The 16,914-nt window shown below is 31.3% G+C and overlaps 2 protein-coding genes across 2 annotated transcripts; one reads left to right on the plus strand and one right to left on the minus strand.

The window, feature by feature from the left end:
• Positions 1-1,020: 1,020 nt before the first annotated feature.
• On the minus strand, positions 1,021-2,885 carry LOC111413783 (golgi pH regulator). The gene is made up of 7 exons (XM_023044889.2): positions 2,744-2,885; positions 2,427-2,697; positions 2,152-2,377; positions 1,906-2,099; positions 1,669-1,850; positions 1,425-1,610; positions 1,021-1,376 (listed from the first exon to the last, which is right to left on the minus strand). Exons 1-7 carry the CDS (start codon positions 2,783-2,785, stop codon positions 1,110-1,112), a joined length of 1,368 nt encoding a protein of 455 aa, XP_022900657.1. The 5' UTR covers positions 2,786-2,885; the 3' UTR covers positions 1,021-1,109.
• Positions 2,886-3,296: 411 nt separating this feature from the next.
• LOC111413777 (kinesin-like protein KIF11) lies at positions 3,297-16,584 on the plus strand. Its single transcript, XM_071197066.1, has 5 exons — positions 3,297-3,763; positions 3,868-4,010; positions 9,199-10,549; positions 10,602-10,772; positions 15,614-16,584. Exons 1-5 carry the CDS (start codon positions 3,449-3,451, stop codon positions 16,400-16,402), a joined length of 2,769 nt encoding a protein of 922 aa, XP_071053167.1. The 5' UTR covers positions 3,297-3,448; the 3' UTR covers positions 16,403-16,584.
• The last annotated feature ends 330 nt before the right edge of the window (positions 16,585-16,914 follow it).

The following is a 16,914-nucleotide window of genomic DNA, read 5'->3' on the forward strand; positions in this document are numbered from 1 at the left end:
GATTAAGTTCAGTTTCTTTGATTTTATCCAAATTCTCCGAGTAATTCTTGCGCTTTCGGCCACAATACCTTTTTTTAGAAGTCACATTGACACAAATATTTCCTTCGATGTACTGTTTAGACTGTTGCTTCGCCCTGTTCCAAATACGCGTAACAGTTAGTCGGGACACTTCCTTGCAGCGGTCGGTTTTGTGTTGTAACAAGAACTGTAAAATTCCAGTACGCTGTTCATACTTTTGATGCAGACATTAAAATGAAAATTAAAAGAACTGCAACTCAAAGAACTCTGAACAGCTATTTTCATGCAAAATCTCTACCATTCACGTTCAGGTACTGGAAATTACCTTGTACTATCGCTATTGAATTCGAATCCACAACGCCACCAAGAAAACGTCGAATGTTAGAATAGACTCAAGATTTATTTTTGTTGTGCATATTTTTGATTATATGTATAACTAAAATAAAAGTTTATTTTGTGTTTACCCCCTTTAGTACTTGTTTTAAAGTTAGTACCCACTTATATGGATATCTGTACTAATAATTATAATTCAAAATACTGTAGTTTCCATGACATATCTTACTACTTATACTGCAGAATTATTACCTCCGTTTCTTGAGCGCTTACTTTAACTCCCATGACATCATCGGGATTCGCGCAACTTTATTCACTGAATAATTGGTCTTCTCTTCCGTTTTTGATCTGTCTGTTATTATAATCGCTTGATGGTGTCTACACATCCTCTACATTCTTAACACTTTAGCATAGAAGACATTGATTCCATAGTGTACATTGTTCCATACCGACTCATGAGGATTCTTTATTATTATTCTCATGACACCAGCTTACAACGCGTCTATCATACAAAAGTTCAGATGTTGACAGGCCTTTTTCTGAATGTCATCAACTATCCTTTATATCCTTTTAATAGCACATAAGAAATAGATATCTAAAATCAATAGTTTTTAATTAATCAATTATTAAAGAAGTATTAATGTTTAATCATTATAATACATAGTAATATATAATCAACTTTTTTTATTAATAAAGCTTTTTTTATATATAAATTACAGAATATATCGTATAAAAAATACTTATTGCAAAATAAAATATTATACTTGTTCATATAATGGCTGCTTGTGCGCTAAATATAACGTAACAATACTCGTTAAAGCGCTAACTAAAAAGATAACATCAAACCATCGATGATAAAAATTAAATTGTAAGTCTCCCAAAACTTGTGTTATTATAATTCTATATTCTGGTGGCATATTCATCCGTAAAAGTAATATAGATGATAGAAAATACATTCCCATTATTTGTGCTAACATTAATACTACAATATTGGAACTTTTATTTGATGAAATTTTATAAAAGAACTAAAAAAAATTTATATAATTAATAGAATAAAAGTGAATTTAAATTACTTTAGTTAATGTCAATAGAAGTCCTCTTATAGAAGTGACAACGATGCATCCAATCAAAATAAATGAAACATATTGAGACCAAAAGTTTACATCGATACTTAAACCCATCCAGTTTACAGCTATTTCAATCCCTCTTGTTACCGGGTCTTTCTTTCCAACTCTATCAAAAACTATATTTATGGTACACTAAAATTGAATTTACATTTAATATTAAACAAGACAATTTTTTTATTCATAGTTGTACCATAAATATTTTCCACATACAATATAATGAGAAAAAGTAGCCTAAAAAATTAAAATATTTTCCAGTCCAAGATTTTGACCATTCAGCGCGTTCTAACATGTTATGATTTTCATGTGCCTCTAAAAATAATTGCCTACTCAACTCTTCTAAACCACTTATTTCCAACTTTAACTGAGCAATATCTACAAATTCAAATTTTAATATCTCATTTATTATAATTTTACATTTTAAAATTACTTTCTGATCCTCTTCTAGGAGCTATAGAATTTAAAACATTCCAAATTCCATATCTTTGTCGTATTGATTCTTCAGATCGATTTTCTAGGTTCTGTTTTTTTGAAATGGCTAACCTCTTCTTTTTTAAAACAATCATTTCCATTGTTTGCATTAATCTCTTTTCAGTATTAATCACATCCGATTGTGAAACATCTCTACAAATTATTAATAAAATAAAATGAATTAATATTATTTTACATGTAAAACCTTATAAAGTAAGCCATAGAGGTGTAGGGATAATTAACTGCACCAAAACCGGATAAAACTGCCATAACAGTGACCCCAATAACACCAATTCTTGAAACTAATTGCTCGATAGAGAGAATACTCTGTTTTGAGTTTGAAATAGGAAATGAATCTCCAATTTTCCAAAAGATAATCATAAAGATTATCCATATAACGCAAGTTAACTGTTTTATATAATCAGTTTTAACTAAAAAGTGAGTATAAATATAGCTATTTAAAAAAATTATTTGATTTACCAAATGGTATGTTACATATGCTGCTATAAAAAATATAAAGGGGGTTTAATACTATAACAACAAATAGTAAAAAATATAAAATTAGACTCCAAAAGAAATATCGAGAACTCGACTCTAACCAGTCTATTATTTCAAAAATTACTAACTCGTACATCGTACATGATAAAGTTAGGGTAATGGAGAATATGATTTGTACAAGTTTCTGTCTTACTTCGTAGTCCTTAAATAACTGTTTCATAAAAAATATCCAAGCTCCTACAAAGAATATAACCTACAAGAAATGTGTAATAATGTAAATTATTTATGCAATTATGAACCTGAGATATTAAGACAAGAAGGGCGTCCTCAAAAAATGCCATTTTATAATTCTAATACAACTACAATTGTTAATTTCGTGTTAAACTTTATAATAATTTTTTATATTTTTTAGACATTGTCAAAAAATTTTTAGGTTATACTTTTAAGGACGTAGCCAAGTGTCCAGTTGTCATTCAAAAGATTTTACATTGTGATCCAACGTTGTAAGACTGTACTTAAACAGGTAAAGAAACTAAAGATTCAGGATAAACGAGGTTTAATATGGACTTAATATAACAAAGTAAATAATAAAATTCGGATAATATATTTTAAATTTAATAACTAACGCCATCTTTTGCCCGTTGATTGTTTCTATTGGCATATTTTGAAATGTAATTGTGACCGTTGGTAATGAATTCAATATTTTTATACAATGCCCCATGTAACTTTTTGTGATTTTATACAAAATAAGTTTTATAAGTATTTATTTATTACTAAAATTAACACAATAAAATAAACCTGTAAATTCACTGCGTTGAAAGGTTGGTAGTAATGAAATTAAAAGTTTTAGGTTGGCAGCCATTTCCGCAAACGAGTTTTAACTTAACGGTCTTTACTCTTTAGTGAAGAACTTAACATTTTAAACGACAACTTTATTTCTACCGTGTTTATTTGTTATTATATGTGTGTGGAATAGGTATTTTTATTGGTTTAACAACGAGAAGATGGCAAGTCAAAGATTAAAAGAACAGAACATTAACGTTTACGTTAGAATTCGACCAAATACTGAAAGAGAAAAAGTACATAAATTTTCGTCCATGTTAGAAGTTGTTTCGGAAAAAGACATTCATATAAAGAATGCATATTCAAAGAAATATCACTTTGACAGGGTTTTTGATGATACCTCAAGTCAAAGTGATGTTTACAATACAATTGTCAGACCATTAATAACAGAAGTTATTGGAGGATATAATTGCACGGTCTTCGCTTATGGTCAAACTGGAACTGGAAAAACTTTTACTATGTCTGGTGGTAAAGGAGTAAGTAATGAACAATTTTTTCAAACAATAATTAATGTTAAACATAAAATGTTGATGATAAAGTCTGTGGAAGTCTTTCAGAAATGACTCTTTTTCTTTTTTAGGAGAATGAAGGAATTATTCCTCGTACAATCAACCATATCTTTGATATTTTGGACAATACCGATTTTTCTGTTCGTGTATCATACATTCAACTTTATAATGAAGAACTCACAGATATGCTATCAAGAAGTGAAAACCAACTTCGGTAAGCATATTTGAATGATATCTGAGTAGCTGATAATATATAAAGAATTTAAACACTTCTAAAATTTTATATGGGTCTTAAGAATCTGTTGCTTCCTTAAAGTAGGTAACCAAAGTAGCTGGTATTACACTATCATAATTCTATATCATAGATCTATTATCATGTATCTGATAAAAAATATTACAGTGTAATGTACCATCTGTTATAATATTGTGTACATTACATAAACATAATTAGTGAAAGGACATTTTTACTTATAAAAATATTATAAAATTAAATTGCTTGGGCCAGTATTACACTATCATAGTTCTATGTCATAGATCTATTATCATATATCTTTGATGAAAAATATTACAGTGTAATGTATAAGTACAATGATTCCAAATTTGAAACCATTCTCAAATTTGTATACAGGTGTTTCGAGATATTTAGTCCACTATGAACTTGGATGCAAAGTTGTTACAAATACAAAGGAAAAGTACTCCCAGTAATCAGTACCAGTAGCGCTATAAATTATTTTTACTCCAAGTTTTAAAAAATACTTGGAGTAATAAGTAATTTTACTTGAAACTAAAATTCCAAGTACTCAGTACAAAGTAATTAGAACCCTTCAATGTACATATATCATGTATTTTCAATCTTACCTTTTAAATAATTCTGTACTGAGTAATCACGCGTCGACGCTGCGCCTGCCAATCGCCAATACCTTACAAGATTAAACATATTTCTCTAGTAACTATCAAAACTTATTGAAATATCAAAAATACAAACTGAGAATTATTTTGCATAATTTAAATTTTGAAATAGTAAAGAGATGGGAATTATGAATGAATTGAACACTATGTAGTGAATGGTTAATGATTAAGTAGAAACTATCACTATATACATATATAACTAATATACATATAATGATAAATGTTAGGTATAAGAAAAGTTTAAAAAATTGTTATTTTAATAAACTACTTGGAGTAAATAAATAGTTCTTCAAGTACTTCTTATGTCAGATAAGTAACAAGTGTCCATTACATTTTAAGCTAAATACTGAAAGTACAAGTATTAAGTACCTACAATTTGAAAGTACTGGCAGTAAACTACTTGAAGTAAAAAAGTACTGAATACCTTACTTGCAGTACATTTTTACTGCAAGGGGCTCAACTCTGCTTGTATGGAACAACATACGACTTCATAAATAAGATCTCTTCCTTAAAGACATTATTTCAAAATCTTTTGTTAAAAATTGTAGTCTTGTTTACCAGAAAGCGCGTTCTTTGGAGTTTTTTAATCAGTCACTATTATCTTAAGTCACCATCTACCTTTCAATCAAAATGCTTGCGTGTCTGGAATTATTAAGAATCTTATTGATCTTAGATAAAGTTGTTATGGGAAGTTATGGGTTGTTATGGGTTATTTCTCTGAAGATGAAGTGATAACAACTAATAACAGATGAAAGTGGGTTTTTCATAATTAACACCTTTCACAATCCAAGCTGCTTCATTGCGGCACAACTGGACTGATTCTAACAGAGTTACAGTGCAACCGTTTTTGTACAGATAGCCTTCAGTGTTGACTGCTTGGAGTTTTGGTTGCTTTCATTGAGAATTTCAGTATATGTATGCGATAATGCCCCTGTTTACATTAGCACTTCATTCTCAATCGTTGTCTAGCGCACTGTCTTGGACTTCTAAATGTTCTGTGACATGTTGAGCAATAACACTTTCACATTAGATTCACCTGTTGTGATACTTTTTCAAAATCGTGTTTTAATGCTGGCAGCAGTTTACGCCAAACTCCATTTAAACATTTTGCCGAAGCTTTACCCCAACCCCACTTTAATTATTAATTTTAAAATATCGAAAGACCGCCAATAGTCTTTGATTATTTTATTTGAAGTGTTCAAAATTCTCACCATTTCCAAGAAAGTATTGCGGAGTTAGTAAGGTTGCAATAACCCCCTGGATGCATGTGAACAACTTTGACAGCCAATGGTGTTTTGATTTCGTCCAGGTTTCGAGAATGTCCTGGAGCATTGTCCAAAAGAAGAAAATGCCTTGGGTGTTAATTTATTTTTTTCACAAAAGCAAAGCATGTCTTGTTTCATTTCCAGTAAACTGGTAACATGTTTTTATTGAGACCGTTCAAAGCACGTAGTATCTGTGAATGGTACACTAATATCGGTTTAAGTTTCTAAGTTTCTGAAACATTCGCGCCCAGCAAAAGAGTTATTCTATTTTTCGCAACTTTAAAACATAGAGCAGATCGCTCTTCACCAGAAATAAAAGTTCACACAGCGAAACAGCAAACTGCTTAGCGGCGTAATTACAAAATGTAAAATTGACGTGAGTTTTTCCCATGCAAATGTGAATCAATGAACGAGTTTTTGGCCAGGAAGCATACTGAACTGTCGGTGTGTAATGTTAAGAATTCTTGATACGGAGATGGAAAGACCGCTGCTGTCTTGGGATTTATCATTTACACTGCGTGTATTGTATTGTGATGGGAGACTAAGAACTAAACTAAGTATTTATGCCTAATAATCTGTTAAATTGATAATATGATAACGCTAATATCTCATTAATGGAGACTTGGCTGTACGCCAGCCAAGTCTCGAATCCAATGTCACAATCTCGAATACAATTGGTGGAGGTTTTTATTCTAATTTCTATGACGTGTACAGATGTGCACTTAATAATATGTCCATCTATTCTGATCAGCGTATCAATAATGTATTGTACTGGATGTTATCAGTGGCTTGCACAGGATTATATATGAACTACATCAATTTATTTCAACAGATCTGGGAAACCATGGCATAAAATGTACAACATTGAAAACAATAACTAAATTGAAAACTAACTAATAAAAGTTGATCAATTTCTAGTTGCTAATTGGTAAAGAAACACTTTATTTTTAATTTATCTGCAATAATTAATCCGTTTATGCCCGAATTATGTTTTTTTAAATTTTTGTGTTTCCAGTATCATTTTGGTGCAGTTTTCATTCTTTGTAACTTACTTCAAGTATTATTTTTAAGAAAATACTATTTTTTCGTAGTTTTTTCTCAATCAAATCAACATAAACGTTAACAATAAATGTATTGGTATTATTTATTGTCCATTATCTTGTGTGGAAGTGAACAAAACAGGATTCATGCAGATTGACTTTACATTGTTGACAAGACTATCTCGTATTTTTTTTTACAGAAAGCACAGCGATTTTGTTTTTCTGCGCTGACAATCCAGTGATTGCTATCTTCAAATCGCACTTGCGTTGGCACCTTTGAAGCCAATTTAACGGAGATTAACGTCCTCCTCCTGCCTGGGGAATACCATATTTTTGTAAATACGTTTGCACAACTATTTTTCGAAATTGCAAATAATCCATTTTTTACCCAAGTCCTTTTTTATATATTTGACATCCGTTGTGCACTGAAATATAGACACAAAACGCATAAATTGCCAATCACCACTTCTTCGATCTAATGGAAATGCTGTAGTTGTCTATATTCTATCTACACCGCCCATAAATTTATTGTGTTGAGCTACTACATGAGGTTATGCAACTGAATTTTTTTCTGTTTTGATATCCACCTTTCCAGTCTTCATTCTGGAAGCGTAGAATCATAACATAATCATCAGAACTATTCTATTATCATGCCAGCTTGTAACGTCTAGTTTATTGGGAACATCTGTACAATAATCATAAACACCTCTGTTCCTCTTTTCTACCACTTTTGAAAGCATTATGGGACACTTCAATTTTATTTTATTTGATAGTTCTCGTACATCCATATCTTTTTCCTGTAAATGAGTTACTAATTTGTTTTGGTAGAACTTTTATCAGTCCAAGTACAGCAAACTCTCCTACACCAAATGCAGGTTTCTTTATAGTTGGTTTTCTTACTTTTTTGTGGTTGACGCATTTTCTTCTTTATCCGCTGAAGTACCAGCTGCATTTTCTCGTCGGTTTTTCTCCTTGGTATGGTTCAAATTGCATAAAATACCAATAAGGTTCACAGACGCACCACATCTTGTAACTGTATCGGCTTTGCTTTTTAGAATTGTTTTTCCCTGTGCTTACCAAAATATGGAGCTATACTTTCAACACTCAGCCTTGGAGTTCTGAGTGTTTCAAAAATTTTGAATTAAGCATTTGCATCAATTCTAGTACTTTTGCAAATTTGTGCCTGGATGGAGGTTATTAGTTATTATTATCTGCACAGTGAATTATGTTCACCTTTTTGCTGTGCGTATAACGCCGTTATTTCTGCCAAAAATGATATAATACTATCATCAAGGAAAAGCTCAAAGCATTCCACCGGATCAGAAGGAATGGGTGCTGATTGCATCAGTTTCTCAAAGATCGTAAACCCAGAAATAAGATCGGATTTTTGTCAGTTTCTTTTTTTCGGTAACTTCTTTTGTATTTCTGACAAAGTTTCGTTATCACTATTTGACTCTTCGTCAGTGTGCTATCACCAATTGTGAAAGTCCGTCCTTGATTTGTAATTTTCGCCATAACTTCCGCTTGAAGCTGTCGACCATCCAGTTATTGATCTCGTTGCAGAAGTCTTCTTTGCCGCTATCTTCGACACGTTCAGACCATCATCTGGAGGAGTAATAATAACATCAGCGGCTCAAAAATCCTCGTCTTCTATTACTTAAATGAGTTCTGCAGTTGTGAGGCATCTGAAATTATTAAAAATCTTTATGGACCCGTTTAGCCCATAGTTCCAATATGGGAACTTTTGGGAAAAAGTGTTTTTTTTTTGGATTTATCTTATTTATTATTATAGATGATATATGCAAATGTGTTGAGAATTATTAGGACAATAAATTAGACTAGACATTTTTTACGAAAGAAATTTCCAACTTTTTCTGCATGTTAAAGGCACCATAATTGGTCAAATAATCACTCACTAATCAACATGTTTACTGGAAAATAACTTGTAACTTGTAAGTACACTCATTTTAATGAGTGTACTTACAATTAGATTTTTTGAAAAAATCGCATTTAGAATATAACATAGAAGGGAACAAGTGATTCTTTAGATCTTAAGACTCATCTCAGACATTTAATGATTTTGAAATGCACATATAAATATTATCAAAGTTTTTGGAATTGTGCAGACTTTGAAAAAAATCCGCAGATTTTGTTTCATAAATATTTTTAACAATATTTTAATATTTAGAATATTTGAAGACAAAAATCAAAAAGGATCAGTTATTATCCAAGGAATTGAAGAGGTGCCAGTTACAAATAAATCCCAAATTCATAAATTACAAGAACTTGGAAATGAAAAACGTAAAACCGCCCCGACATTAATGAACGTGTCTTCCAGCCGATCGCATACAGTTTTTACCATAATTGTACACACCCGCGAAACAACAGCATCTGGCGACGAACTTGTTAAAACGGGAAAAATAAATCTAGTAGATCTAGCTGGTTCTGAAAACATTTCTCGATCTGGTGCCCAAGACATGCGCGCTCGCGAAGCTGGAAATATCAACCAATCATTACTTACCCTTGGTCGAGTAATAAAAGCCTTAACTGAAAAAAATGCACATGTTCCATACCGCGAATCAAAATTGACGAGACTATTACAAGATAGTTTAGGTGGAACAACAAAAACATCACTAATTGCCACAATATCCTCATCATCTACAAATACTGAAGAAACTTTAAGCACTTTAGAGTATGCGATGCGTGCGAAGTCAATTAAAAATCGACCCGAGGTGAATCAAAAAATATCGCGAGCCGCTTTGGTGCAACAATACGTTGAAGAAATTGAACGTTTAAAACGGGATTTAAATGCGGCTCGTACGAGAAATGGCGTTTATTTGGACGATGATAATTATAAAAGTTTATTAGAACAAAATGAAACTCGTCGTAATGAATTAATTCAAAAAATGTCAATGATAAAAAATTTACAAATAAATTTAGAAGAGAAAACGAATTCTTTGCAAACGATGAAATGCGATTGGAAAGTGATTTCGGAAAATAACGAAAAGTTAAAGAACGAGAAAATTGAACGTGAAGAACAATTAAATGAATTTAAAACAATGCTTTGTCAAAACTCTGAAACACTACATAATAAATTATCATATTTATATCAAACGTCTGAAAGTAATCGAAGATCCACAAAAACATTTTTTGACATTCACAATGACTTAAACAACAAGATAATGTGTTGTATAGATGATATTATAATGTCGCTTGTAAATATTGACGTAGAATCTACATTGTCTAATCGATCTGAAATATTGGACCAAAATTTGGATAAAATTAAAGGTTTTTTACCACTGCTTCACGAACTTTCTACAGAAATAGATACTTATAAAATGCATTATTTAACAGATGATTCAGTTAATAGTAGAATAAAAAATTATTTAAATAAATTAAAAAATGGAAACGAAAGTAGCAGTAAAAAGATAATTAATAATACTATTAGATTTATTGAAGAACATTTATCAGAATTAACAAACTCTATTCATAATATATCTACAGAAAGGAGAAATGGCATACAACGAGTTTTTTCAACAGTAAGTAGTGTTATAAAATTATTGTGTTGATATTAATTTATTTTCTATTTAGCTTCAAGATATGAGAAGAAATTTTGCGATTGGTTTAACATCAATTTCGACTGAATTAGTTGAATTTCAATATGCCATTTCGGAGAGTAGTCAAGCGGTTATAGCGAAACTTGAAGAACAAAATCAAAGGTTTTTGGATTCTAAACGTAGAATAGCACAAGCAAAACAACTGGTATGTTATTAAATTATAAAAATAATCATAATTTGTTTTACAAGTGGCCTTTATTCTTTGTTAAAAGTTACTGATAATTGTAAAAAATTACTAAAAACGACTTGAAAATATCTGAAGTGCAAACATCTTTGGCACTATTAATTTTAAAAGTAATGGAATTGGTCAGTAACAATATTTATGTATTAAACGCTTCAATTAGGAATTTAAGGCTTTTTAAAAGTTTTCATTAAATCATTGAAAACTAAAGATCTATTTGTATGAGGGCAAATTCTAACTTTTTCAAAATATTGGCAGTTTAATTTGGAGATCTGACCACACCAGATTTGAAAGTGTTATACCCAAAGTAGAATCATTAAAGAACTGTTTTTACAATTACTTTATTACTAAGTCAAGGACTTATTGTATTGTCGGTCGTTATCTGGCATACATGTTACCTGTGATTGAAATGGACTTCTTGAATTGTCTCTTGGTGTTTCCACTGTTAAGGAATTCTGCCTCTCCAATTAATGGAGAAGCAGAATGATCAGTATGTGATATAGGGCATTATTAAAATAAGGATTATGTTGCTTGAGTTACTGTTTTTCACACGCAACTTTTTATTTTATAAATGTTAAGTTAAAACAGCACCGACTGCTGCAACTGTCAAAGTTACTACATAATGGCTCAACCTAGCTGTATTCCTCTCACTCAAAGCACATCAACCGCAATCACTCAATTCTTTCAAAACCATAAGTGAGATATGGTAAGATCACAGTCATCACTTTGGTTCTACTGTTTGGTTTAAGCTAAGCGCTTCAATTTATGTTGCCTAGTTTTGTATTTGTGTAATATTAAATCTAGCATCATACAATAATAGACAAAGTATGTAAAGTGAACGATGATTACACTATGAGTGAACAAAAACTAAGATCGTTAGATATGCAAATGATGCCGCAAAGACATTTCATTTTGCAATTGAGGAATTAAGTTAGCAAATCTCGATAAGCAAGACGATAGCAAAAAATCCCATAGATGCTAAGTAATGATTAACAATAAGATTTTTGAACAGGTATCGGAATTTTATTATCTAGGAACTAATATAGGAAATACAAAAAAAAATCATGGATATCAGAATAAATGTTAGAATTGATAGACACTCAAAGATCTTATAAAAATCAAAATGAAGCGAAATATAAAGAAACACAGAAAATCATCAGAAGACACATCAGAAAAGAGAAAAAAGAATGGATGAACAGCAGATGTGAGGAACTGCCTTACTAAGAAAACATGATCACTTCAATATATACAAAAAGGTAAAAGAAGTCACAAATATGAAGGCAAGATTCAATGACTAGTAGATGATTAGTAACTAGTCCAAAAGATGTAGGATGCATATGAGAAAAATACATTCACGGGCTCTTTGATGGCGAAAGTACGGAACCGCAAATAAATGTAATCCAAAAATAATACTTGACATATTAATATCAGAAGTTACAAAAGCGGTTAACATAGCGGAAGAGATAAAAGGCCTAAGATCAGATGAAATATATGTAGAAATGAAATGAGACTTATAAATGCAGAAAATCTTCAGACCTTAACACTGCTAATAATCACAATATATAGCACAGGAACCTTTTCAGAAGACTGGCTCAGATCAACGTTTGCACCCATACCAGCTGGTTTGCAATATACAGAGGTCTGTAGTTCTGTAGCTCAGCTCCCGTCTTCTGTAGCTCAGTTATTAATTAAGTTAGGAGTTTAATATTTTGCAGGCTTATACTGTATCTCAGGCCGCATTTCAGGAAATTATTATTGATTATACAGAGTGTCCCAAAAAAGTGTAACGCCATGATGATTTAAAAAAATTAATTAAATTATTAGTAAACATTGCCAGGTCAGGAATTGTGATGGGGTTGTTATCACAAAATATTTTTGTTATTTAATTTTGCATCGATTTACATAAAAATATGTAGGGGGTCCAATTTAAAATAAGAAAGATAAAATGCTTTAAAGTTTGAAAGTTTTGACACTAGATTTTGGCCACAATGTATAATTTTGAATCAATGGAACTTGGTTAACGAATCCACTAGACTTACTTAATAAGTTTGATATGAAACTTTATTAATGAGGCACTGTTTGTAATTATGATTAATTTTTAATACGATTTTTTTTCGTTTTTATTTTTTTTGTGCTGCTATCATTCAGCCGATTTCAATAAAATTTTGGAACTATGTAGGCACCCATAAAAGACACCCAGAAATGTGGAAAAAGATATATCGTGCCATTTAAAAAAATATATCATCATGGCGTCACACTTTTTTGGGACACTCTGTATAATCAATAATAATTTCCTGAAATGCGGCCTGAGATACAGTATAAGCCTGTAAAATATTAAACTCCTAACTTAATTAATAACTGAGCTACAGAAAACGGGAGCTGAGCTGAAGGACCCCGTATACAGAGAATGCGAGAAAAACCTAAGCGACGATCAATTTGGATTTGTATGGAGGTTGGTACAAGTTTGGTCTTCAAATGCTGCTACAAAAGTGCCGAGATCAACGCAAAGAAGCGTTTGATCCCGTAAAACATACAAAACTGATCAGAACTCTTAACACAACATGGTGTAGACTATAAAAATGTGGCCCTTATTGAGAACCTGTCTTGGGAACAAATGGCATCGATCAAAATAAATGATCTGATAACAGATATGTCGATAAGAAAAGGAGGGCGTTAAAAGGGTATATACTTATTATTGCGGACGGTGCTCAGGGATTGCAACGACTTTTGAATGCCGTGACCATTGAAGGAGATACTGTAGGGTTAAAAATAAACAAAACAAAAGTAATGGCTGTGACACGTATGCCAAATCTCTGCATTAATATTCGTGTTTACAACAATCAGATAGAACTTGTACACAGATTCCAGTATCTTGGTTGCTGGATAACAGACGATCTTGAGAACCAGGTTGAGTATAGAATATGCTAGATCTGCGTTTCAAAGAATTCCTAGCAAATTGCAGCTTGTCACTGGATGTTCAATACCGATTTATTAAATCGAATAGATGTAATTCAATAACTATGCGAAGTGGAAGGATGGACGCTTGGAATTATTGGTGAAATAGTAGCCTTTGAAATTTTCCTGAAAATCTCTTCGACGGATCAGGTCAGTAATGAGGTGCTAAGATGGATCCTTTGGGTGTACGGTAACATAAATTTTGTAGGTATTATAGTGGATAATATTCCACATATTTTGGATTCTATCTACAGAACATTAATGTTTTTACATTTTTTCTTCTTTAATAGTACCATTTTGCCGGCTATTAAAACTAGTTTTATAACTAACCATTATTTTTTATCTTAAAGCTGTATACTTATTGACAAAAGTCAGCCCTATTCATTGATGTCTTCTAGTTTTGTTCTCGCACACTGTGCTCTGCTTTTATACAGAACACACTACATGGTTTTCTTCTTTTCAGTTTTCGAACGTGGTGTTGGTTATTCAGTATTTGAAGAGTCTTTGCGTGCCGTGGAGGTGTAGTCTACTCTCATGCTTTTCAGAAAAACTTCTCATTTCTTCCTTAATTGTTGGAATCTGAAGGTCTCTATGTTATATCGGAATTTCGTACATACCAGGAGGCATTAACTATGTCTTATAGTACTTTATTCTGGAGTAAAGTCATTGGGACAGTCCTAGAACTGGATGCCAATTTTATTAGTTTTAGGATCCGATTATAAATCAGTTGTTTGTTGGAGATTAAAGGTTTCAAGTTCTTTTCAATCAGCCAATAGAGTAGTTTGTATTTTAAACTAATTTTAGGGCTAATTCCGCCGTTTTCTTTTTTACAAGCACATTCCACCTACATATGTTTGGTACCTATAGTACTAGGTATTTGGCGTTGTTCTCATAAGGGACATATGATCGAGTATTGCATTGCTGGCTGTTTGTAGTTTTTCAGTGGATAATTTCTGGGAATCTTTCAATACTGTAAGTAGTGCTATGTCATGTGCATTGTAGTCCTGAACAGATACAGGGTAGGACTCAGTACACTGTCTTCAGGCACTCTCGCTTTTCCTCTTAAGTCTGAGTATTGAACAAGTCTGAACAGGCTTTCTTTTCTTGTGCTTTTGTCTGAATCCAAATTGATAATCTCTTATTAAGTGATTAGTTTGTTTTACTGGTCTCAGTCTTTTGAGAACATTCCAACTTTCCAACATACTGGTATATGTTTTAATATAAAAGCTTAATTGAGGTGGTAGGTCAGCATGACTACACCTTTTCTAGGTTGCTTTAGCAATTTTTCACTGGTGTGATATATTCTTTTGCACTGGTTTTTAATTGTCAATATTCTATTTATATATTATATTCTATTTATGTTTGGAGTAAGCCTCTTGGCCAGATGTTCAGCAAACAACGTCATCTCTTCATATCTACCATCTTCTCTTGGTTTTTCTTTGACAACTTCTCAACTGGATAATTCACAACTTTTCTGTAAATAGTTTCTGAGTGCCTTTTCTTATTATCCTTTCAGTCATCATGATCTCCTTGTCAAAGTTTTCCTAAGTTTCTATGAAATTAAGTTAGAAGATACTTATCTGGCGATAAAGCAGTTTAGTACAGAAGGGTTTTCTTGGTATCACTAGTTATTCTTTTAATCAAAATAAACTTATTTGATTTTTTTTTCTTTAATATTTAGTATTCATTATACTAAAGCAAGAATTATGACGTCCTTTTCAAGGTATACTGCACCACAAAGTTATTCTTATGAATACTTTTAACATATCTAAAATTAAATTAATTACAATATATAAGATAATTATTATTATTATTATTAATTGATTTGATGTACTTTTTTTTTAATTTAGATAATCACAGAATTTTCGGAAATTGAAGAAATGGAAAATTTATTATCATTGAAAAACGAAGAAATTTATACCGATATAACAAACATAAAATCCAGTATTGATAATGGAAGTGCCCAGAAATATCAATCAACTTTAACAGAATGTAGTCAATCAACTGACAATAATTTCAACGCTATTAATGCAATTTTGGAAGCAATAAATAAAAACGAATTAATTATTACACAAAAAGAAAGTAAGAATATTGAAGAATCCTGTAAAGTGATAAAGACAAAAACTGAAAAAGAAATCAACAAACGCACCTCAACTACAATCCAAACAATTGAACAAATCGCTAAAGAATATAATAATCAATGTGAAACGTACAATAAACATCTTGATAATATTAAAAATAATTGCGATACTGTGAGGTTGGGTGTTTTAGAAACGTTGGGGGAAATACGTATAAATGAAGAAGAACAAACGGAATGTATTAAACAGCAAATAAACAGTTTTCGATTTAATTTAGAAGGTGTGCTAAAATCGGTTAAAGATAAATCCGAAAGTATGTTAAACGTGGTTAAAAAGTTTTGTAGTAAAGATTTAAGTCACCCAACAAGTACTGGTGATACTCCCCGTCGAATTACATTACGGCAGTTAAATGGCGACAAAGAAAATATTGATTCATCATCAAATACTCCCAATACTTCCGGAATTTCGGACCGACCGAAATTTTCAATCAACGGACCTGAGGATAATTTAATAAGAGCACTATGGAGGAAGAAGAGTCCTGCTAACGATATTGACCCATAAATATATCTTTAAATTAAAATTAATTTTAAAAACTGTGTGATTAAGATTTAGGTGTAAATAGTATTAAGTAATTGAATATTTTTTTACATTTTGCAATATTCACCTTAAAAAAGAAGTTTACTATTACTATAGTTAAAATAAATGAGTGCTTACTTTCTTAATAAATATATTATTCAAATTCATATCTTGATCCCTTCACACATATCTTAACCTTTATGATATAGAAATGACCTACCTAATTGATATATAGAATAAATTAGCGGAAATATATATATATCAAACGAGTACTGATTGTATTTGGCGATGAATCCTAGAGGAAGTAAGGATTTCGAAATCCATACCACAATGTTGGTTAGTGCTGAAAGTGGTGTAGTTTTATAAAATGGGCTTACCATGTTTAATGTAAAAAAGTTATTTAGGAATAATGATTAGTGTTGCCAGTAAGATAGGAAGTGCCTAATAATCAGTAAATTTACATTCTTCAACTCTGTATGAATACTCAGAAGAATAGT

The sequence above is a fragment of the Onthophagus taurus genome, chromosome 1, assembly GCF_036711975.1.
Source record: "Onthophagus taurus isolate NC chromosome 1, IU_Otau_3.0, whole genome shotgun sequence".
In the NCBI taxonomy this organism is placed as follows: Eukaryota; Metazoa; Arthropoda; class Insecta; order Coleoptera; family Scarabaeidae; genus Onthophagus; species Onthophagus taurus.